Source organism: Medicago sativa, chromosome 3, assembly GCF_051527215.1.
Source record: "Medicago sativa cultivar Bolivia chromosome 3, Bolivia_mono, whole genome shotgun sequence".
Lineage (NCBI taxonomy): Eukaryota > Viridiplantae > Streptophyta > Magnoliopsida > Fabales > Fabaceae > Medicago > Medicago sativa.
The window spans coordinates 84,804,712-84,829,123 of NC_140751.1; the positions used below are offsets into that span (position 1 = coordinate 84,804,712).

At 32.9% G+C, this 24,412-nt stretch overlaps 4 protein-coding genes across 4 annotated transcripts; 3 read left to right on the forward strand and 1 right to left on the reverse strand.

Moving 5' to 3' along the window:
- The first annotated feature begins 1,825 nt into the window (after positions 1-1,825).
- Positions 1,826-7,495, forward strand: LOC146941189 (2-oxoisovalerate dehydrogenase subunit alpha 1, mitochondrial-like). Its single transcript, XM_085754965.1, has 9 exons — positions 1,826-2,108; positions 5,163-5,300; positions 5,379-5,561; positions 5,942-6,099; positions 6,203-6,302; positions 6,401-6,512; positions 6,688-6,827; positions 6,923-7,108; positions 7,224-7,495. The coding sequence occupies exons 1-9, from the start codon at positions 1,869-1,871 to the stop codon at positions 7,389-7,391; spliced, it is 1,425 nt and encodes a 474-aa protein (XP_085611091.1). The 5' UTR covers positions 1,826-1,868; the 3' UTR covers positions 7,392-7,495.
- On the forward strand, positions 7,356-12,342 carry LOC146941190 (proline-rich receptor-like protein kinase PERK14). Its single transcript, XM_085754964.1, has 10 exons — positions 7,356-9,126; positions 9,341-9,477; positions 9,593-9,690; positions 9,779-10,104; positions 10,475-10,927; positions 11,016-11,176; positions 11,348-11,421; positions 11,510-11,660; positions 11,807-11,956; positions 12,042-12,342. The coding sequence occupies exons 1-10, from the start codon at positions 8,955-8,957 to the stop codon at positions 12,117-12,119; spliced, it is 1,800 nt and encodes a 599-aa protein (XP_085611090.1). The 5' UTR covers positions 7,356-8,954; the 3' UTR covers positions 12,120-12,342.
- Positions 12,343-13,370: 1,028 nt separating this feature from the next.
- Positions 13,371-16,159, reverse strand: LOC146941191 (uncharacterized). The gene is made up of 9 exons (XM_085754966.1): positions 15,953-16,159; positions 15,716-15,835; positions 15,551-15,618; positions 14,879-14,987; positions 14,716-14,784; positions 14,500-14,557; positions 13,841-14,076; positions 13,687-13,738; positions 13,371-13,595 (listed from the first exon to the last, which is right to left on the reverse strand). The coding sequence occupies exons 1-9, from the start codon at positions 15,953-15,955 to the stop codon at positions 13,528-13,530; spliced, it is 783 nt and encodes a 260-aa protein (XP_085611092.1). The 5' UTR covers positions 15,956-16,159; the 3' UTR covers positions 13,371-13,527.
- A 1,727-nt stretch (positions 16,160-17,886) lies between these two features.
- LOC146941192 (putative cyclic nucleotide-gated ion channel 16) lies at positions 17,887-21,384 on the forward strand. Its single transcript, XM_085754967.1, has 6 exons — positions 17,887-18,367; positions 19,026-19,238; positions 19,326-19,639; positions 19,771-19,882; positions 20,026-20,262; positions 20,500-21,384. Exons 1-6 carry the CDS (start codon positions 17,915-17,917, stop codon positions 21,247-21,249), a joined length of 2,079 nt encoding a protein of 692 aa, XP_085611093.1. The 5' UTR covers positions 17,887-17,914; the 3' UTR covers positions 21,250-21,384.
- Positions 21,385-24,412: the final 3,028 nt, after the last annotated feature.

The window sequence follows — 24,412 nt, forward strand, 5'->3', positions numbered from 1 at the left end:
TAGATTGGAGCATTTTCCCTAGTGCAGACGGATTTTTTTGAAGTCTAAAATAATCTACATCTATGACACTTGACTTGACTTGAGATAACGTTAATACATGGGTCTGACGTGGTCCCATATCCCATGAGATTATGAGAAGATAATAACAGATCTAGAAAAGGTTTTCAATAAACTCACGACACAGCTCCACGTCCTTGCTGTCGCGAAATTAGGCAATGTACCAAGATATGAAACAATGGCTCCGAGTAATGTACCACTGTAGCTTGTCCCTTTCTCCATCCCATTCCAACATCGTTTATCATCAGTACATTAATTTCTTCATTATAGTTTTAAATGGCATGCATTTCCATGTGAATGTTCATTGTTCAATCATATTGATGGCAACGTCGTTATTGAGAAGGTCCCGGATAATATATTCCTTCCGTTTCACAATACATGTCGTTTTTGGAGAATAATTTTGTTTCACATTACTTCTCACTTTCAAGTTTCAATGCAATATTAATTATTGGTTTGTCAATAATACCCTTACATATTTATCATAGAGAGAAATAATAGTATGCAATAATAAATTGTTAAGGGTATTATAGAAAAACACATGATTTCATCAAAAATAAGAAAATTTATTTGATTTTTTGGTGTATGTGTAAATTCCTCAAAAGTGACATGTATTGTGAAACGAGAGGGAGTAGTTTCTAATCACCCAACACCTTGAAAATAATTTGCTACTGTTGTTAGGAATAGGAACAACATTTATTAACCAACGATCAGAGCCATTTGTTGCATCACCGACTAATACTATTTCTTGCTTCACGCGTTATGAGTCCATCGAGGCCTAGGTCTTAGGGCCGGTCCAAAGACCAAACATCCCAAGCAAAAAAATTGCTCCTTAAGATTTCTTGCTATATAAGCAATCTTATCATGAACTTTGTATGATTCATATTTCATGCAATTCATCCATTCCATTCTTCGTTAATAAAAATTTGATTTTCCTTCGTTAGTCTAATTTGTCACAATTATTCTGCAATCCTCCACTCTCCTTGACCCCTTCTCTTCATAATGGAACCCTAATCGTTCAAAAAAAAAAACTCCAAAAACACCGTACTTAACGTTCTTTGGAGTAGTTAAGAAACACATAATGAAGGACATTTCTTACTTTCTTATAATATAATCGATTGAAGAAAGAGAATCACTATTGAGAATTAAGTGTCCATACCTCAACAAACTTTTTAGTTCAACAATGAATTTTATAGTTAATTTAATTGAAACAAAGAAAAGATACTTATTAGATGTTTTACAAACATAGATATTGATTTTTTTATCAACAGTTTTTTTTATTAATTTAAACAATAAGAAGATAGAGCGCATTGATTTATATTGGTTTAAAGAGTTTAATAATAAAACTTACGATAAACAACAAATTCACTTTTTTTTTAAGGAAACAAATTCACTTTACAACGTATCAAATATTTCTATAACATTTAATTATTTGAGTTGCACTTATGAGACGTCCAAACAAACCTCACATAACTTGACGACACACTTAACTTGTAATTAAATTTCTTCCCCCAAAATTAAGTCAAGAAGATAACAACAATACATGCATCCGACGTGGTCCCATATATTCATGAGATTATGAGAAGATATATAATAAATAACTGACACCTAGAAAAGGTTTTCAAAAAACTCACGACACAAGCTCTCCACGTCTTTGCTGTCGAGACAAGAGACAACGTACTGAGATAAGAAGAAAAATAATGGCTGAGTACTAGAATTTGTCCTTTTCCCCCATCCCATCATAAATTTTCCCATTATAGCATTTTATTATAGGCTCTTCATTTCCCTGTGAAATTGTGACTGAATATAGATAGATGGCATCCTTATTATTGAGAAGGTCCAGGACCTTAGTTCCTAATCACCAGCACCTTCAAAGTAAGCTGGCTAGCTTGTTACTAGGATCAGGATCAACATTCATCAACCACCACTCTTCTTCTCACACCTTTCGATCTTCTTCTCAGCCATTTGTTGCATCATCACGTAATGAATCCACCAAAGCACATGCACAGTTGGATTTGCAGCATGTCATCCACGATGATGACCATAATGATCAGGTACATGCACTCAAAATATTTATCCGTTAACTAAGTACTACTCCCTCCGGTCTCAAATATAAGAAAAGATTCTTTTTAGGTTAAATTGAGTAGTTAATGTATCTAATCTACATTGTAAAAGCAAATACATTAATTATTCAATGAACCTAAAAATGAATCTTTTCTTATATTTGAGACCGGAGGGAGTATATTTTTTCATTATACAATCCGTTCAGTTTTAGTTCTAATCAGCCTAGGGAGTGAAGAATTGCATATTGTAACTTATGCTTTTCACATAGCTTTTTTACCATCTGAATTCTATTGATGAGACAACCTGAACTTATCTCATTTTATTCGCCGCTGAGAATCTCGGACACCCAGTCTCTAGCCACTAGCAAGAAAAGATGAAGTGAAATACAAAATGTGGAGTGGAGTAAAAATTAGGGAAACTAGACTCAAATATGTAAAAAAAAAGTAAAAAAAAATACTTAGACTATTTTTGTATAAAATTATATAATATGTTTTTTATTTTATAAAAGTTTCCCACGATTGATTGTGAGACAGCTAATCTAAATTATAAATTAAAATCGCGTGGGGTGTTTTTATTTTCTTTTAGAAAATTATTACAAGAATCACGTGGGGTGTTTAATAAATAATCCTTCATGTTTTTTTAGAAGATGTTTATTTTACTTTACAAATGCTACAAGTACAACAACGAAGTTATATTCTTAACTAAAAATCATGTTTTTTTTTTGACCAAAAACTAAAAATCATGTTTTAATGATGATTTATAATATATTTTAGATACTATATCGATTATTGAAGATGTGATTCTCACCCTAAATTTATATTAGCAAAATTATAATTAATTTTTTAATGGTTAAGTAAGATTTTTTTTATTATAATTTCGATACAACATCGTCGACATCCTCTGAACAAAACATCGATGACATTTTTAGTAGAAAGGACTAATATGACATGAAAAAATGGTTAACTTATATGAAAAATAAAATAAATGACATACAATTCTAATATTTATTTTTTTCATTTACAAAAGGCATTTGTTTTTTTTTTGTTTTTTTAAGTATACAGTTTTTAATATTTTTTTGGTGATCATATTTAATATATATTTTAACTACAAAAGTTATTCCTACAATCACTAAATATCCCATTTAGTCATAAATAAAATTAGAAACTTATCCAATTCAAGACGTGAACAAGGTCTTATCTTTTGATTCAATTAAAGGGTCGTAGCGTTCTTTTTGGAATATAGAAAGAAAAAGTGATTTTTGCTAAAGATATGGTATTTGCTCTAATCCATATAATGATGGGCATTCCAATTTCCTCAACTTAAATCTTCGAACGAAGACTTCTTTCATAATTCTTACAAAGCACACTAATCATCATATCATAGTATATTCATTATTCAATAATTCTCGTGATAAGCCCCCCACTAAAATAAAATACATGAATTTAACTGATATATTCAATTAATAGTATAAAGATTTTCATACTGATTAAAAAACATTATCTTGAATAATTTATTTAAATTTATATAAATTGGATCTTATAATTTGAGTTAATAATAATTATAAGTCAATAATGAAGAAAATATATTTAAAATTTTAAAACCATAGGGATTATTTAAAAAAACAAATATTAGTATTTTTTGAGGTGGAATATTTGTACCGTTAGTAATTTGTTAGGGGTAGATTTTTTTTTGGAAATGTTAACTTGTGCCCTTAGGGCACAAGATAAGGATCTTAAAGTAGAATTAAACAATAAATATTGTCTTGAAAATACAAGTTTTTAAGGTTATGAATGCACGATTTTCAACGTTAAATTTATTTATTTAGTTTCTTATCTTGTGCCCTTAGGGCACAAGTTAACAAGACCTTTTTTTTTTAATGACAATTTTTTTATTGATTTATAATAATGGAAAACAGTACATGTAGTACTACACCCACATTTTGGGACTTAATATAAGTGGTACTAAGACCATCCAAAAAAACATAAAAGTTCACCAATTAATCTCATCTAATCAAACAATTCGTCGAGTTTACAAATAGAATAGGCACGGACCACAAGATTGTTTTTCCACAAGCCACTACCAAGAGATACTATTAAGGATTGAGATTGAACAATTATCTTCTTATCACTTTACCTTTTTATTCCCCAACAACTTAGTCAACTTTATATCCCCATAACTACAGCGATTTTGTTAAAATTTTTTAAATTATAATCACCTTTTTTTAGTGTGGATTTGATTTTTCATTTCTTTAAAATACAAAACTAAATAGTCACCACTGTCCAACACATACAAAATAAAACTAAAAAAGCTATACAAAATTACATAGTAATTCTCTTCAAAAAAGTTACATTGTAATCAAATCTTTAATTATATATATTTTCCTTTCTTTCACAAAGTCGAGGCAACCTCGGCATGAAGGTTGGTTCAACTAATTAGAAGTTAATTCATATTATGCAAAGATGTGTATTCAACTCACGTTTGAGTTTGAAGACCTTTTTAGTGGATAATTTATAAATACATCTGTCAACACTCTTTGAGCCTTGAGGTTTGGTCTGACCATAAAGATTAGGGATGGAATCCAAGTCATCCAAACTTTTTTTTATCACAAAAATAGAGTCTAGGCAGCCTCCAATAATAGACCAATTTATCACTCCTTAGACAATGATAATAATATATCTAAAAGCAATTCAGTGTTCTTTAGTTAAAACACAACTGGTGATAAACAAATAAATTTCTATCTTTTAAACTAAAAATAGAAAAGTATTTACAAACTTAATTTCATTTCAAATAATGATAAGTAATAATATGTTAAAATTACATCTCAAAGAACTGTTAAAAATAAAATACTTGGAACAAAAGCATTGCCAAAATATGTGTATGAGATCAACAGAATTAGGTTCTAAAATTATTTTGGCTTTGAAATCCCTAAAATAAAGCAGGGTGGCTTTTATCAATAAGCTAAAAAATTGATTTCCAAATTATTCCCATAAATGTTGCATTATTCATTCCCCAGCATTATTTAATTCTCCCTCTCACGGCTTCAGTTCATCGATTTTCCTGGAGGGAAAGTTGGATTCACTTCTGAAATGAGATTCATTTCTGATGCTTCTCATAAAAGAGTTCCTTGCTATCGAGTCCTCGATGAAGATGGTGAGCCCATGAAACACACCAATCATGTTCAGGTATGTCATATCTCTGTATCAATCATATCGTACTATGTAGTCGGATCTCTTAAAATATCGTTGAAGAAATATGTTCAGGTTAGCAAAGAAATGGCTGTGAGGATGTATTCTGAGATGGTCACTCTTCAAACTATGGACAGCATATTCTACGAGGTACAGAGGCAAGGAAGAATTTCCTTCTACCTCACCTCAATGGGAGAAGAAGCAGTTAACATTGCATCAGCAGCTGCACTTTCTTCTGATGATATTATCTTGCCTCAGGTTTGCTTCTGCCGCAAGGCATTGAAATTCCCTCATGCTTCTTTTCAAATTCAACTCCCTTTTTTCATTTTGCTATATTACACTTTCTGCTATTGTGGATCTATAATAACAAAATTGGACAATTGAAACTCCTAAATGTGAATCACCAATCTAAGACACTTATGATATAATTTAATCTCTGAAATTATCAACATTTTAAAATAGTCGTATTGAGAACTTTCAATTCAAGATTCATTTTGAAATTTCATTAGTTTCATGGACCAAGTTGGCACCACCCTGCAATTTTCTTAACTAATAAGTGAACAATAGTCCTGTTTTATTGAACACTTATATTTGATTAATTATTTTTAATTAAATGTACATAACATTGTGACTGCTAGTACCGTGAGCCTGGAGTTCTGCTATGGCGCGGTTTCACTCTGCAACAATTTGCTCATCAATGCTTTGGAAACACAAATGATTTTGGTAAAGGAAGACAAATGCCTATACACTATGGCTCTAACAACCACAATTACTTCACAGTCTCGTCCCCTATTGCGTAAGACATAGATACCATATACTGTAACATGTTATAATAATTGCAATTGTTAATTTGTGACATTCAATCTGAATAAGTTAATGTTGTTCGGCAAGAAATTCAGAACACAACTTCCTCAAGCTGTAGGCGCTGCTTATTCGCTTAAAATGGATGGAAAAAGTGCTTGTGCAGTAACATTTTGTGGGGATGGAGGTACTAGTGAGGTTAGTCATTATGAATATATGAACTATCTCTCTTAAGGAAATAATAATAGAATAACATATCACTATGTTCCTCATTGCTGATATTTGAAATATTGTAGGGAGATTTCCATGCTGGTATGAATTTTGCAGCAGTAATGGAGGCACCTGTTATTTTTATCTGTCGTAACAATGGATGGGCTATCAGTACCCCTGTTGAAGAACAATTTCGAAGTACTCTACAAATTCTTCCTACTTATTTTTAGTCTCAAACTTTTACATATGCATTTATTTGATAAGCGCATAAGCCTTTAATTAAAGGGCCTAATTCATGTTCAAGTTTATGTGATGTCATTTACTTCCGAGATATTAGAAAAACTAGAAACTTACATGTTTGGTGTTTGGTTAGGTGATGGTATTGTGGTGAAAGGTCAAGCTTATGGAATATGGAGTATCCGAGTAGATGGAAATGATGCACTTGCCGTTTATAGTGCAGTTCATACTGCACGTGAAATTGCTATAAAAGAGCAAAGACCAGTCTTAATCGAGGTATGATTGACTTGAGCTCCTAATTTTACGTCAAGCTAAGATTATCATGATTCTGAGTATTTTCACTAACTGATCTCATGGTGAATGATGTTCAGGCTCTTAGTTATAGAGTAGGACACCACTCTACATCCGATGATTCAACCAAGTACAGACCAATTGATGAGATTGAATATTGGAAGATGGAAAGAAATCCTGTGAATAGATTCAAAAAATGGGTTGAAAGGAATGGTTGGTGGAGTGACAAGGATGAATTGGAGCTTAGAAGCAATGTAAGGAAGCAGGTGAGTTCAATTTGTTAATTTTGTTGCAATTTATTTAGTCCATAATATAAATCTTGGTATGCATGCACCAACCTGTTTTGAGTTTTGACATTTTGTTTTCTGATTTGTATTACAGTTAATGCATGCTATTCAAGTGGCAGAGAAAGCACAAAAACCTCCACTTGAGGACATGTTTACTGATGTCTATGACAAACTTTCATCAAACCTTGAGGAACAAGAAAGAGAACTTAGAAAAATCATTGAGAAGCATCCCAAAGATTACCCTTCTGATGTTCCTTTGTAGATATTTCCAATTCAAATAACCATTTGTACTCAAATTCACAGTCAGAATGTAAAATAAAGTTGGGGGCAGCATGCATATTCTTCTGATTACTTTTTATTTCGAAATTCTTGTGTTCTACCATAAAAGTAACATTTTAATAACTTAGAAATTAACTATAGAAACACTAGAATCAGAGATAAGCTTACAAATCAATAGAAAATACATACAATGTTATGTGAGACAAATCCAAGATTAAATTTTCATTCATGAAGAAGCTGATCAAATGGGCTACATTATGTGATCTATCTCATAAATTTAATCAAATAATCTTTTCACTAGGATTAGGCCATCAAAATTAATTCAGGTATGTGAAGATGCATAAAATATTGCTCTGTAGCTTCTGTTGCTCTTATGTCGATGCAATTAAAACCAAGGAAACCACTTCTACAATTTTAACTTTACACAACACTTTACTTTGCAATGGTTGAAAAACTTTTCCTATTATCATGGTCATGTTTGGATGGATAAACAGCTTTTTTTGAAGTTTATAGCATAAGTGCTTATCAAGATAAGCACTTACGTACAAGCTATTTCTATAACAAAAGATAAACTATAAGTTATAAGCTGTTTTCATAAGCTATCTTGAAGAGCTTATGAAAATAAGCTGAAAACAGCTTTTGAACATGTCATCATAAGCTGTTTTCATAATTGTCTCAAACAGTTTCATAAGCGTTTATGTCAATAGATAAACTTAAATAAATCAAACCGAAACAGGCCCAGCTAATTAACTAATAAAGCATTTCAAAGAATTCATTTGAGTTATTTTCATGATATGTAAATATACATACAAAGCATGTCCTAAGTTTATTTCTTAAAAATAGAAATTTGATTAAATTTCTTAAAAGTATGCATAAAAATTGTACTTAAATTAAGTTATTTACTTAAATAAGTCTTATATCATTTCTTGAAAACTATTCAAGTTTGGTTAGACTTTATCTACCTCCATGCCGAACTCTGAATTTTCATGACCCATTTCTCCCATAGAATGAGATGGTTAAGCACAAAAAAAAAATCATTTGTTGAAAATTTATTTATATTTGTTGTTTATCTGGAATCAATTAATGTTGACTGTGCTAACGGCAATAAGGGTAAGGTAATATTGAATTGAATTGTTTAAACCTGAAAAGGACAGATTGAATAGTTTAACACTGAACAGTAGAATAGAATCTAGTATCTTGGAAAGCATGTGCGAGCAAGAGCATGCAAAGACCAAAACCTGTCTTCAAGTTCCTCGTACTCTTTCCCTTGTTAGCATGCATGTCCAAGGCGGCATATATATACCACAACATTTATGTGCCAAGAATATTCTAAGTATCTTTTCTTGATGTTGTCACATTGAAAATCATGACCAGTGTTGTGACAAGGGAAGAAGAAAGCTTCTGTCATTGAATCATTGGTCCATGATTTCATTAATCAATGCCACTTTCACTTATCAGGACAATATATACCAATATTACACTTTCTGCTAGCAAAAAAGGAACCGCAATGAGTTTATGATTCACATTAATGTTGATTTGAACATATATGGACAGTCCTCCTTCTCCTTCTTGCATCATTGTTGCTTGTGATGCCACTAGGGACCGCAATGAGCACGATATTAAGCTCGTTATTGATCATGTTCGTGCCAGGGGTATCATTCTCTCTTCCGGTGACAGGTTGCTTGTGCTCTGCATCTTGCATAAGGTGTCTCACCCTAGTAAGTGTTATATCATATTATCCCGTCTCTTATTACTCACTCTGTTCATTTTCAGCTGTTGTTTTAAAATTATTTACGACGGCTATCAAGAAAATCGATAAATTTTGTTACTTTTGACGAGACTAATTGTATTTTTATAATTTCTTGTATGGCTTTAGCATTTGTTACTTCAATAATTTTGTTACTTTTCTGTTCCTTCATTTTGGATTAACAGTGGGATACCAGACATTAGCATGTCCTGAGTCTTTTGCTGGCACCAACTTTCGCGCAATGGAGGAAGAAGTCAGAAAAAAAGTGCATGTATATGCAAATGAGCTTTTATCATGCCTTGAAGATTTTGAAATCCAAGGGGTATATTTTATGTTCTAAAAAACCTTTGCAAATACACCTTACATGCTTGATAATGCACATGACAAATCTTTGTAATAATATGTGAGTATTATTTTTAATCTATGTTCATGTCCAGGTTACCGTTGACATTCAAGTCACCGCAGGTTTTCCAATTAGACAGATTATCTTACAAGAGGTTAAAAACTACAATGCATCTTGGATTGTACTTGATAGGTATTAGTAATTATGATTTCATTTTTTTCTTAGTTTCCTTGTTATTTTATCCAATGGTTTTCAATTTTATTGGGCAAAATTTGAACAGATACCTTCGACGCGACATGAGATTCCACCTTAACAAGATACCATGTAATGTAGCATTAGTTAAAGATGACTTGTCTGTGGATATATGGAAATCTCAAAATGCACATGACAAAATTGCAGAAACAAAACCAGTGTATTCTTTGTCCAAGTTTGTATCATTATCAGATTGCCATAGCATGCAAGACATTGAGCAGTCTATTATCTCTTGCAAAAGTTATCCACATTCCTTAGCTTCATCTGATAGCTCTGGTACTATTAAGAGTTATTCAATGCATTCATATAACAGTTCATTACATTCTAGGTCTTCTTCTAAGCATGAAAGATCAGGTCAGGATCCCTTTCTTAAATTTTTAACTTTCACAAAGCATTTTATGTGCACTATATATAATATATTATCCACATTCATTCTTTTGCAATGTTATAAAAAATTTGTGGGAGAAATTTCTAAAATATAAATTTGGAAGGTTATCCCTTTTATATCCGGTTTGCACAAACTGGTGAGAGCGAATCGAACCTAAAACTTAGTGTCTACATACGATTTGGAGTAATTTGTGTGCAACCGTCTTTATCTTCGTATTCTTCCTGTTTAAGTTATTGCAGCCTTCCCAAACACAAAATCTCACAAATTTTAATTATTGTGCACAATGAAAGTTAGTTCATTCATTGTAATGAATGTGGGATCTAATTGTCATTCCAGGTATAAGCATCAAAGGAGAACATAGACATCTCATGACTTCCCAAATTGGCCAAAAGCAAAATCAATGTGTGTTTCTACCAAAATCTTCAGGTGCACCAATTCTATGTGTTGGTTGTGGAATAAGGACAGAGTTATCTATCAAGGAGTCAAATAGGTTCAGCTATTCTGAAATACAGCTTGCAACAAATGATTTTTCAAAGGATAACTTAATAGGTGAAGGTGGATATGGTCATGTATATAAGGGTGTTCTTAAAGATGGACAACAAATAGCTGCAAAAGTAAGGAAAGAAGAAAGTGCACAAGGGTTTTCTGAATTTCATTCTGAAGTGTATGTCTTGAGTTTTGCTAGACACAAGAATATAGTGATGCTGTTGGGGTACTGTTGCAAAGAAAATAAAAATATTCTCATATATGAATATATTTGCAATAAGTCTCTTCATTGGCATTTATTTGGTAAGTGTCTTCTGTTGTTTTATCTTATGCTTCAAGTCTAACAAATATATTTTAAATCCACTTTAATGTTTATTTTATTTTGTTGTAGAAAATAGTGAAGCAGTTCTTGATTGGCCTCAAAGATATGGTATTGCACTTGGGATTGCAAAGGGATTGCGTTTTCTACATGAGGAATGTCGAGGTGGTCCTATTATTCACAGGGACATGAGACCAAGCAATATACTTCTCACTCATGATTTTGTTCCCATGGTAATAAAGTAGGAATGTCTTTGTGTGTGTGTTTTATTCTCCTCCAGTTCTATTTATTTCATTCAATGATTTTGTTCTTATTCTTCTTCTTCTTCAAAAAAAAAAAAATAATACCATGTAGTGGGTGAATGGTTAATTAAGTGGTATATGATTTATAAATGCATGGTGCAGCTAGCTGACTTTGGCCTTGCTAAATGGAATACTGGTGATGATTCTCATCAAACAAGGATAATGGGAACATTTGGGTGAGAATTTGTTTGTTCAAGCTTTTCATTATTACCAACAACAACTGGTCTGATTATAACATTAATGTTGTTGTTATTGTTTGTATAGATATCTTGCTCCTGAGTATGCTGAAGATGGTATTGTTTCTGAAGGGACAGATGTGTATTCTTATGGTGTTACTATGTTACAGTTGATATCAGGACGTCAAGTGGCCAATTTAAATAATCCAGATCAGCAACAACAATCTCTCCGACAATGGGTAATATAACCATCTAATATTTGTAAACACTATGATTTGATTGGATGCGTGTGTAATTAATCTGTATAGATATAGATATTTGCTATTTTATTATGTCTTTAGTATTTATTACGAAACTCTTCAATGTTAATTCAATTTGAATTTAGGCTGAACCAATCATGGAGAAGTTGGCTTTACATGAGCTGATTGATCCTCGTTTGGGTGAATCATATGACACTTATGAACTATACCTTATGGCTAAAGCAGCAAATTTCTGTATGCAAAGAAACCCTGAGATGCGTCCATCAATGAGAGAGGTAATTTATTGGTTACTCCTTAATTTTACATCATTCATTTCATTAGATACTGAAATTTATAATAATTAATAATTTGTTATTTAAGGTTGTGCGATTTCTTGAGGGAGAAAGTTACCATTTCCATACTCTGGAAGGTGAATTTGTACCAAACCATAACACTTGATCATGGAGAACACCGAGTTTTGATCTACTCATCAATATCTATATGCTGATATTGGTTAATTTTGTCAATGCGATAGCTTATTTTTAGTCATGAATTATTTTCATGTTTCTCCCTTTCAATGATTTTTGTTTTTGTTTCTCCCTTTTTTTGTGTTTGGGAGATTATTAGCATGTAAATTAAGATCAATAAGATGGATATGAAAAAAACATAGCTATTACGTCAATTTACTCTTTTATTAAAAATCTCATCTCATGTTAAAACCGGGTCAGGCTTTATTAGATGATGTAAGTAGTATCCATTTGTGTTTCTGTGTTGTGATGCAAAGTGGTAAAAGTTTGATCTTAAGAGGACAATCCAAGTTTGAATTTCTGCGGGACGATTGTAAAATGTGTGGGTGTTACAAATGCGCAATCACAAGTTGTCCATTGCTTAAATTTGAAAAAATACACTGCTAAAAGTGTGCTTCTGGTTAACACGAGGGGGCAGATTGATAAATTATCAAAATGAAAAAGGATTATTTCAGCTTTGTCTTGCTCCACATATCAAAAATCCAATGAGATTATCAAGATAGAGACGCAATTCTGATTTATGTCTTGCTTTTCCCTCTGTGGCCCCGAAAACGACAAGATCCATACCACAACCTACTATACAAAGTATACAGTATACCCATATCTCTAAACGACATGACCAGAGAAATGGAAATAACTTTGTCCATATCCTTGTTTTAATGATAAATAATACTCCTAATATCATTGTTCACTTTGAAAACTCAAAATAATAACTACTTGATATTTGATAACATAATGGACTGGTAGTGGAAAATATTCCTGAAGTGAGAACACACATGGGAAAGGGAAAGACACGTGACAAATTTTCAAAATTCATTATATTAATGTGTCATGTTGTATGTGCAAGTGTAGTACTTGATTGTCTAGCATGTCATCATAGTTGAAATGTTAGACATCATACTGAATTAGTGATGCCATTGTGCTCCTTTTTATTTAGCTTTAAAAAGAGTCAAGGTACTTGATTGAGTTAAAAAATGAGAGATTATTCTCTTTGATTCTTGAAACCGTATTCAAACTAATTGACTTCCCCCGTGGCACTCGATTTTGAGCTTATCAAATCATTGACGATCCGTTGCATTGGCCCTTGACCATAGTTACTACCTTACAGTGCTAGAAGTGATCACTATTGCATTTATATGAAAATAAAGAGAAGAATAATATACTAGAAAATGGCAGTATCCAATCCAGCAACAAAAATCTCCACCATTTTCCCGGACAAAATCATAGGTATCAACAACGAAGTGTACAGCTTTCATCAAAAATTCTAGACTGGCTAGTCTCACCTATTAGACTACAAAAAAAAGGTGAATACAACTTTACCTCCAATACTTGATCTGACCTTAAACAAGTAAAACAGCATTAATACATCCATCATTTTCTGGGTTGTTGGTAACCTGGGCATATTTACCTGCATTCATGGCAAACAAAAATCCAATGCATCAATATCAGCTAAAATTTCAGCCATGACAACCAAAATACAAGTCACAAAAATATCTTACCCCACACAACTTTCCCTGCCGGTGTAACCAGACCAAGTTCGCTAACATTTACCTGAAATTACAGTATTGAAAAGGTCAAAGGGGTCAACTCAGCTGCCTTAAATTGCGAGTGCAAAAGTAACCCCTCAATTATAAGAACAAGAAATATAAATACCTCAATTATAGATCCCCTGGTAATGACACCAAGAGAGGTGTACATAGGGCCATTAGGGTTTTTCTTCACTCCAATAATTTCTAGATTGAATGTGCATTTAAGTTCAGGATGAGTGACATGAGCTTTAGTGAACCTCAATCCAGTAGGGCGAATGAACCGCTCATACTTTGGAGGTTTTCTGGTAAAACCAGGCCCAACAAACGTAGCTTTGGTAACCATCCTCTTCCATTGCTTGGCTGCAAAATGGCGAACCAAATACTATGAGATCTGCTTCTGGAAATGATCATTATGCATCTCTCTGTCTAATACCCCGTAACATGCTAACAAGGAACTACGACTATAGAAACAAAAACAGCATAACGCCTTTACAAACCCATCATTTGATAAATTAAAATTTCCGTGACTTAAGAGTTGGCGTTTTGAATTAACCACCCACAAAAATTCAAGCAGCTCAACCTTTAAAGAACTGAGAAAATATAGATTTCCTGGCTATATCCATAAACAATAGGAGGGAGCAAAGAATGATAAAGAAGCATGATATGCAGAAAGATAACAAAATGACAATCATGTACTTAACCCATTTCAATCATGTGGCACCAAGACCCTAATACATGTGACACCAAGATCATAATACCAGAAGCAATAAATGTGATACTTACTCTTTCTTTTACCGGTGCGGACCACTTTGAACATTTCATCTTCAGCCACAGGACGTACCTAAGGAAATGAAAAGCCACACATACAGTTAATTATAACTTTAAAAAGGAACACTCAACACCACTTTCTGCCTTCCGATGATCATTTCCTTTCTAAAGGGAAAAAAAGCAACATAATGGGAATTAGAAGCAAATTAAAAGTATTGAACGCAATCTCACCTTAGGTAGAGGAACATCCCATTTCCCAGCCTTCTCCTTCCTCTTTTGCTTAATGGTGTTGCTGAGAATCTAAAAATAGAAAATACTCACATTACTAAACTTACAAGAATATGCAAGGGAATCAAGAGTGAAAATTGCCTTTCAATTCTGCATGATAACATACTTTTGCTCGTGTTGTGTTCTCACGATCCAAAAGATATGCAGGAACAGCTCCCTCCTGAACATTATCATCAGCCTTGCGCCTAGATGTTGACTCATCATGCATGGCCAAACTGTTGACAAAACAAGATTAAAATCATTCTCTCTCGTATCGATGAAAACCTACTGTGCTAATCATTATCTAACACCAACCAGCAACTCTTTAATAAACATAAATAATCCATATTGAAGAAATACAACAACAACAACAACAACAACAACAACAACAACAACAACAACAACAACAACTAAGCCTTATCCCGGTAAGTGAGGTCGGCTACATGAATCAAATTACAACAACAACCAAGCCTTATCCCACTAAGTGGGGCCGGCTACATGGATCAAATTACGCCATAATGACCTATCATAAACCTTTCCTAATAGTTTCTCTTATAATTTTTCAAGGTCTTCCTCCATCTGATTTACTCTCCTTACTACAGATTATACAGGTCTTCTATCTACATATCCAAACCACCTAAGCCTATTTTCCACCATATTTAAGAAATCAAGCACAAATTTTTATTGGCATAAACACATGCAATATAACAATAATGTATGTGAATTATGTAAAAACATTCTATCTGTTGCACTCATTCTAAGATGCATTATGAAAAAAAGATAAAAAAAAAAAACTCACGTCCTCTTCATCTGCGCTTTTTCGGCATAATTTTTCTTGGCAATCATCTTACCCTTAATACCAAGGGACTGTTCCAGTGGAATTAAACAGAAACCCAGTTAGATTTATGAAAATATACACAAATACATAACTTGTTTAAATGAATAAATGTGATTTGAATTAAACCTGCTGGGCCTGTTTAGAGTGCTTGTGAGCTTTACGAGCCTCTTGCTTCCGAATTTTTTCTTCGTGATCCAAACGGCGGCCATACTTTTTAAGGTGACGCTCCATATGCTCATTTTGCGGCTAGTAAAATAACACAAAAACAAAAAACAGAATCAGAAAAAGAATGGGAAATTAAACAAAGAAAAACATAAACAGGTTCAAAATAGTGACTTTGAATGAAATCTAAAAGAAACGCACCATTGTGATTGTTGAAATTCAACTCCAATAAGCTTCGACTAAAAACACAAAACCGGTTCTTCTGTATATGTATATGTAATGTAACTCTTTGGCTGAAAAAACTCCGGCTGCGTTTTCCGACAGGATTTTGATTTTTGCGGCGAATTAGGGTTGGGTGCGAGTTCTTTCTGATACAAGGCTAGAGCGGTAGTGAGTGAACGATGGATTGGGCTTGTGGGACTAGAATTTTTTTTTTAAATGGAAATTTGGTCTTCATATTTAAAATAAGAGTCATGTTAACTTGTGCGCAAAGCGCAAGTTAAACCCAAAAAAAGCAACTTTCGTATGAAAAATATGATATTTTAAGCTTTTTAGAAGTTGACTACACAACTTTTGAGGCGTATATTTCTATAAAGAGCTCCTTAACACGTGCCCTAGAGGGCACAAGTTAACATTTGCCTTAAAATAAAAAATGCTTAATAAATGTTTATCAATTAAATGTCTTAAAATATTGGTAAAAGAAATTTAATGCCAAAAAAAAAATGTTAACAAATGTCTCTAGAGCACCGGTTAAAAAAAAATGTCGCATAAGCCCATTTTTTACGATAGGTGCTACCCCAATTCTCTCTAATAATATCATTTCTAATCATATCTCTTCTAGTTGAACTATTCATCCAACGCAACATCTTCATCTTCGTTATGCTTACTTGATTATCGTGTTGATTCTTACCAATCCAACACACCGTACCACAAAACATTGTCGGTACGCACTTTGGTGTCCGATAGAACTTTCCTTTCAACTTAAGTGGTATTTCCTTATCACATAAAATACTCGAGACTCTTCTCCAACTTGAATACGATGATTTACATCTACTCGCTATTTCTTCGTCATTTTGTACTATGGACCAAAGATATTTAAATCATGTAACTTGGGGTATGATATGATCTCCACTTTTCAACTCGAAAGTAGAACTACTCCTCCGTTTGTTGAAGTTATACTTCATATACTCTGTCTTGCTTCCACTCGGACGGAAGTCATACGTTTCTAAGATTTGTCTCATCTAACCTCCAATTCAATTCCTCCCTTGACTCTCCAAGTAGGACTTCATCATCTGCAAAGAGCATACATCTTGGTGCTAATTCTTGGATGTGTTCCACAAGCACATCCAAAATTAAAGTAAAAATGTAAGGGCTTAGGGTTTACTTTGGTGCAATCCTATTGTTATGAAAAAATCGTAAGTTGCCTCATCATGTAGGCTGCGTCTTCACGCTAGTCGAAGCTTCCTCATAGATATCTTCAAAGATGAATATCTTTTCCATAAGAATGTTTGTTGGAATATAAGCTAGGAAAAAACCATTTGGCATCAAGATATCCCTCCATTTGACTATGACTATCGATGTATAGTTCTTTAATTCAAAACAATGACCGTTAATTTATTAGTTTAGAAAGAAAATGTACTTAATTTGTCAATGTACCGTGGTAACTCCCTTCCCTTAGCATAATACTAGTAGTTGTTTGTTTTTACAAAAATAAGACACCTTTACATTCTTGCTATTCCTGAATGAATCGTTCGAACCATATAACACTGCTCAAACCTATAATAATTCCTCCAAAGTTTAAGATTTGGTGTATGCATATTAATCTTGTAATTAAAAATATTTCTGTTTAAATTTATAATATTTTTTAAAAAAAACCTCTAAGAAAATTAAGATAATTTCAATAGTAGCAATTCTTTTAAAAATGTAACCATAAGTTTATTTATATCTATTTGCATGAACAAATAATATTAGCTATCATTCCTAATTTAACGTTGAACCATAAGCTAGTGATGACATTTTTTGAAATCCTTTTACTTTCTCTCTCCTTCTCTTTGGTCTCCATGAATTTTGCAGCAACCATGAACATTAAGGTGACATTGCACATTTTCCGGTGATTAGAGACATGTAGGTAGAAAACAATTAATTAAGTAATTAAAAATAAAGATGAATAGAGAGTTACAACAATTTGCAGTATCATCTTCATCTCATTTTTATAGCCGTTTTCCAAAATCATTCTCTTTACGTAAGAAAGTGCCATGGTGGTACCAAATACTCCATCCACGTTCACCATTTGTGGCAAAATGGAACGTAACATTCCTTTATGCTTGTCTCTTTGCTTTGTTTTTAGACCCTCTTTATTTCTATATTCCTATTACGGGAGACAAAGCGTGCATGGAAACAGATTTGGTTCTTGGTTTGTTAGTCACGTTCTCGCGAACCGTCGCAGATCTCTTCTTCTTGTTTCACATGATTCTTAAGTTTAGAACTGCCTTCAATTCTCCAACCTCTCATGTTTATGGTCGTAAAGAACTTATCACTGATCCTGGTCAGATCGCCCGCCGATATATCAAGCATGATTTCATTATTGATCTTCTTGCCACCCTTCCTTTGCCTCAGGTTAGTTAGTGGAAAAATTGTTGAAAGAATATATGTTAGTTATGATTTCGAATTTGTTGTGTATAGCTATGAGTAAATAGGCAAATTAGTTCTTGAATTTATTAGCATTGGTTGAAATAGTGTCTTACTATTGCGAATTGGTAAATACATCTTGAAATTGTAAATGTCATTCAAAACAGTCCATCTATTAATTTATTTATAACATTAGAGGTATAATGTGACACATTAATTAAATTTGCAATCCTCCAAATTCATCCTACAAGAGCAGCTAGAGACTAATTCGCGCCTTAGGTTTCTTGGAGACTAATTTGCCAATAACTAGTCACTGATTTGTCATTGATATAACCTAAATTTTATAGTCAAATTAGTTTATAGTGAACTGATAACATTATGTGAGATCGATGTGCAATGTGACACGTCACACCCTCTTAATAACAAAAGTTAATTGAGGGACATTTTGCGTGACATTTTACAATTTCTAAAATGTATCTGCCAATTCGAAAAATTGAAAAATTATTTCGACCATGCGTAAAGTTTAGGTGACTAATCTGCCGATTCAGTTTTTTAGTTATTGAGCAGCAAGAACATTTAACTGTAAATTAGTATATCACAGTAATAACAGTATAACATTTGATTTTGTTGGACCCTCCAATTTCAGATAGTCATTTGGTTTGTGATTCCAGCGACAAAGAACTCAAATGCAGCTCATGTAAACCACACATTGTCCCTAATCGTTCTCATTCAGTTCATTCCTAGATGTTTTCAGATTTTTCCTTTACAACGTCGAATCTTAAAGACTAGCGGCCTTATAGCCAAAACTGCTTTAGCAGGGGCATTGTACAATCTTGGTTTCTACATGCTGGCCAGCCATGTAATTATTTAACAGTATCAAATTTAATTACTATAATGTTTTGATAATAGTTAACTTGTGTGTTATGTGTTGTGTTTGTCAGTGCAGGTTTTAGGAGCAACATGGTATGTGTCATCTATTCAGAGACAATATGAGTGCTGGAGAATAATGTGCCAGAAGGAAATGAACAGAACACATTCTCCTTCTTGTAATCCTTCTTTTCTTGATTGTAGTACACTTTTTAACAATGAACGTCAAGTTTGGTTCAGACGGACTAGAGTCCTCACAGCTTGTGATGCACTCAATGATAAAAATCACTTTCAGTTTGGAATGTTTGCTGATGCTTTTACTGATCATGTCTCTTCCTCGAGATTCGTCCAAAAATATTTTTATTGCCTCTGGTGGGGTTTGAAAAATCTAAGGTTTCTTCTACTCTCTACTCTTTACCTAAATATTGTATCGAAGACATCAATACATGACAAGTCCATTTGATATCAGTAGTGAGCAGTCATCTCATAACTCATTCTAAACTTTTTTTTTTTATAATGTGCAGTTCATATGGACAAAATCTTAAGACTAGCACTTACAGTGGTGAAACATTATTTTCAAGTTTCATATGTATAGCAGGTCTTATACTGTTTGCACATCTCATTGGTAACATGCAGGTATAGTTATCGTAAAGTGAAACTATAAAATCATATTCTTAGCATCACATATAGGGGAAGAAGTTTTTAAAAAATAAACTCTAGTCTTTTTACAATAATATATTAACAATTTCTCTTCATTTGATCTTTTAATAAATTTAAAGAATTATCTGCAATCTACAACTGCAAGACTTGAAGAGTGGAGACTTAAACAAAAAGATACAGAAGAATGGATGAATCATCGCCAACTTCCACCAGAACTACAAGAACGTGTTCGTCGCTTTGTTCAGTACAAATGGCTTGCTACTAGAGGTGTTGATGAAGAAGCCATTTTAAAATCCTTACCTGTTGATCTTCGTCGCCAAATTCAAAGGCATCTCTGTCTTGACATTGTTCGCCGGGTAAGTCTCTTGTTATTAGTTGAAAATGTGTATACATCTTGAATACTATTACGATTTTTTATAGAAGCCTTAGATAATAGAAAAGTAATATGCAATTTGTATTGATAATGAGAACGTTAATTACACGAAGAGGTACAATAAGACTTATATAGCTAATGCGAACAATTTTGTAGTAATAGTATAACTAACTTTTACATCTAATAAATACATCACATTAATAACCGTTGTCATGTTCAGGTACCATTTTTCGGCCAAATGGATGATCAACTTCTAGATGCTATATGCGAACGTTTAGTATCATCATTGAACACAAAAGGCTCATACATAGTTAGAGAAGGTGATCCAGTGAAAGAGATGCTTTTTATCATCAGAGGAAGTGTAGACAGTTCTACAACAGATGGTGGTAGATCAGGATTCTTCAATTCAATCACACTAAAACCAGGTGATTTTTGTGGTGAAGAATTGCTAACATGGGCTTTGATGCCAGCATCTAGTCTAAACCTTCCATCGTCTACAAGAACTGTTAAGACACTAAGTGAAGTAGAAGCATTTGCACTTAGAGCAGAAGATCTCAAATTTGTGTCAAGCCAGTTTAAGCGTCTTCATAGCAAGAAACTGCAACATGCTTTCAGATATTACTCTCATCAATGGAGAGCTTGGGGGGCATCTTTTATACAAGCGGCGTGGCGGCGTCATAGGAAGAGACAATTGGCAATGGAGTTGTTAGAGAAAGAGAATTTGTATTATGAAAATGTGATGGAGTTAGAGGATTATGAAGAGAGTGGTGGAGGAGAGAGTTCTATGGGATTGGAGGAGGATAATGCTAGTCATGGTTTTGGTGCTACATTTTTGGCTTCAAAATTTGCTGCAAACACTAAGAAAGGAGCAGTTAAAAAGGTGACAATGATCCCTGATAGTAGCAGTTTAAAGATGCCTAAGATGTTTAAGCCAACTATGCCCGATTTCTCAACATTTCATGAAGATTAATTAATTAGTTTTGAAGTCTCATGAGGACTGAATTATGAATGAGAACAAAAGTAATTCTTGATTTGTGTTTCTTAATTTGTATCTAACTAGTTGTACAGAAGCAATGATATTTTGTCTCCCCATTCCTATGATTCCCACCAATTCTCATATATAGGAAACATATTTGGTATATATTCAATATATAATGTCAATTATTTTAATAATATAATTTCAAAACTTTTATCATTTAATATATGAAATATTTCTTTTATAAAAAAGTAATATATGAAATATATATTTATTAATAATCGTAGTCTTTATTGACAAGGTCACTTTGATATCTCAAAAGCTCAACAAGTAAAAATCAGAGTTCCTGTAAAAAAAAAAAAAAAGTAAAAATCGGAATTTGATAATAAACTAGCTCCTCAAACATATGAAGAGAAAAAAAGCACTACTAGAAAAATACATTTTAGTGAAGGGATATAGCTTAACTACAAATCATAGGTTTGAATCCATGAGAATGCATCAATGCTAAATCTCTTGAGTGAGAGATTTGTTACTCATTGCATTACCTTGTTCAAGAACTTAGTCTTTACCATTACTCACAAAAGATGTTCAATTCACACATATCATTGCCAACAAATTAAGCGATTCAAATACCTTGTAATTCAACATATTAATAATTTAGTGACAAAAATCAGACAAAGGTGTATCCCTCACAAACAGTTCCGTCACAAATTCTATCACATAGTTTAAAACATTTGGTTTAATTTAGTTACGGATAATAGAGATATACTTATCCATCACGAGAGTATTTCATCATGAGCATTGTTATATATCAAGAAAGATTTTATCAAGAAAAATTTAAGAATGACATGGCGGAATAATCACCCTTAGGTTTTATCAAGAAATTGTCCCAAAATTAATGTTAGCCAATAAAATCTCATAATGGCCGGAAATCATGGGTGGTGGGTGTTATGTATTTTTTTTTTATGAAAGGTTAATAAATAAGGCTGAAATCTAAGGGTGATTATTCTGCCATGTCATTCTTGAATCTTTCTTGATAAAACCATTCTTGATATCTAGCATTTTCCTTTCATCATTCTATCACTATTTCTTACAACATTTTATTTTAAATAACTTTTTTACTAAACTACCCTACTTAAAAACAATACAAAGTTGCTCTTTTCTGTCAACAATGTGGGGCCTCGCTATTTAAAGCAGCGTGGTAGGACCTTTTAGATCTATTAAACTATTTAATTGATCTAAGAATTCCTACCTCATTGTTTGGTATAACGATGCCCCAAAAGACGACCGACATTGATTAAGGTAACTTTGATGACAACTTATTAAAATCTATTATTCTCGCAAACAAACCTAAAAAGTCTACTGGCTTGACAAAAAGTAGGGTAAAATCATGGAAAAAAATATTCAAGGTAATTTGAAAAAAAAATAATCCATTTCTCTATCACAAATTTCATGGATAAAATTTTGTGAAACACTTTCAAGTTTCATGGATAAAATATCTAATTTTTCGCTGCTGACTTCCATCGTGCTATATAGCACTTCTGTTTCAATAATGAGATTATGAAGATGTTGATTTCAATTTGAAAACATGTTTGGAATCATGATAAATTTGATGAAATCATATTCACACGTTTTTGTCAAAACAAAGTGTATATTTGTCAAAATTAAGCACATGGCAATTTACAACTGTCGCGTCATTTTTGGAGATCAAGGCTATTTGCTTAGCTTTTGACTCACTATTTTATTCACGATCGAACATTTTATTTTTTAAGAAAAGGGGAAAAAAGTTCAAACCACCCCATATTGAAAAGATTTAGGGTTCGGGGGTTAGTTACATGAAGGGAAGGTATTAGCACCCCTTATGTCCGTAGTACTCTACGGGAACCTCTGGATTTTACTTAATTAATGTGCTATAAACTTGCTTTTTATTTAAAAGAAGGAACTTAAGAATAATGATTAAAAGAAAAAAGGAGACCTATTTATCTACATTTTTATTGATTTGAGAGGACGAGTGTCCTTTGCCTACGTACCCGTGAAGGATCAAAATCACGTAGTTCGGGGTAGAAATTGACGTTTGATTGGTTTTGTGTTTTTTATTAGTTTTGAAAAAGTTTTAAAGAGAAAAGCCAAGTGGCAAAAAGAATCTCGTTTGTGTTTTTTTATTTTTGAAAAAATGACTCAAAGTAGAATTAAAATTGATTTGAAATTTGATTAAGAAAGAAAATAAAATGAACGATCACTTGATTGAAAATCAAGGTTTAATATGAAAATATTTTTGTGATTTTTGATTATTTGCATGTTTTTTTTTGAATAATGGGAATGAAATTAAACTAACGGAGCGGGAAAATAAAAGCGTAGGTGCTTTGTGGTGATGTTGGATCACCACAAAGACCATTGACCTAGACTAGAAACGAGATAAAAGGCATACACACACACGCACACATGCACCTAAAACTATTACATTAAACCTATGATACATGCTATGGTACGCGAGAAAATAAATAAATTACATTAAACCTATATTTACATTCTAAAATCCGAGTTATAAACGACAAAGAATAAATGAATTAAAATGCAAAGCGATAAAACTAAACTAACGATGCATGAATAATTTACATTAAAGCCTAATATACAATTCTAACAATTAAAAAAATGCTTGAAAAATAAAATGTGAAAGTAAATTAAAATAATGTATGATGCGGTAAAATAAAATGTAATTGAGGTAAAAAAATGCATGGAGAAGATAAACTCGATGAAATATAGTAAAGAAAAGGAACGAATATGAATGAATGCGAAAAGGGGTGTAAACAGATAAGCAAGGGGGATGCAATAAGTAACGGGGTGAGATTGGGCTCTCGAACGGCTCGGGCGTGTGGGCTCAAGAGGGAACAAACCGAGCCCTTTGATCGAGATCAAGTGGTTTTGATTAGACCGAGAAGAGAAGGATTCGGTGGCCTATGGATCGAAATCCAACACATGGGAGGCGAGGGTGCATGGTAAGCCATACACCCCTCACACACGAGATCTAAAGGTTTATATATAGGCCGTACAAAGAGATTTTCTTCATTTCAAAGTCTCCGTTTCTCTCTCTTCCTCTAATCCTCTCTCAAAACTCTCTCCTCTCTCTCTCTCTCTCTCTCTCTCTCTCTCTCTCTAT

Coding starts and splice junctions, on each gene's coding strand:
- LOC146941189 (XM_085754965.1), top strand. CDS start 1,869: ATGGCATCCTTATTATTGAGAAGGTCCAGGACCTTAGTTCCTAATCAC. Junction 6,303..6,400: donor GGGATGGAGGTACTAGTGAG/GTTAGTCATTAT, acceptor GAAATATTGTAG/GGAGATTTCCATGCTGGTAT. Junction 6,828..6,922: donor AAAGACCAGTCTTAATCGAG/GTATGATTGACT, acceptor AATGATGTTCAG/GCTCTTAGTTATAGAGTAGG.
- LOC146941190 (XM_085754964.1), top strand. CDS start 8,955: ATGGACAGTCCTCCTTCTCCTTCTTGCATCATTGTTGCTTGTGATGCC. Junction 9,478..9,592: donor AAGATTTTGAAATCCAAGGG/GTATATTTTATG, acceptor GTTCATGTCCAG/GTTACCGTTGACATTCAAGT. Junction 11,422..11,509: donor AGGATAATGGGAACATTTGG/GTGAGAATTTGT, acceptor TTGTTTGTATAG/ATATCTTGCTCCTGAGTATG.
- LOC146941191 (XM_085754966.1), bottom strand. Junction 15,619..15,715: donor ACTCTAAACAGGCCCAGCAG/GTTTAATTCAAA, acceptor CCACTGGAACAG/TCCCTTGGTATTAAGGGTAA. Junction 14,785..14,878: donor AGAACACAACACGAGCAAAA/GTATGTTATCAT, acceptor TTCTATTTTTAG/ATTCTCAGCAACACCATTAA.
- LOC146941192 (XM_085754967.1), top strand. CDS start 17,915: ATGAATAGAGAGTTACAACAATTTGCAGTATCATCTTCATCTCATTTT. Junction 19,640..19,770: donor TGGGGTTTGAAAAATCTAAG/GTTTCTTCTACT, acceptor TATAATGTGCAG/TTCATATGGACAAAATCTTA. Junction 19,883..20,025: donor ATCTCATTGGTAACATGCAG/GTATAGTTATCG, acceptor ATAAATTTAAAG/AATTATCTGCAATCTACAAC.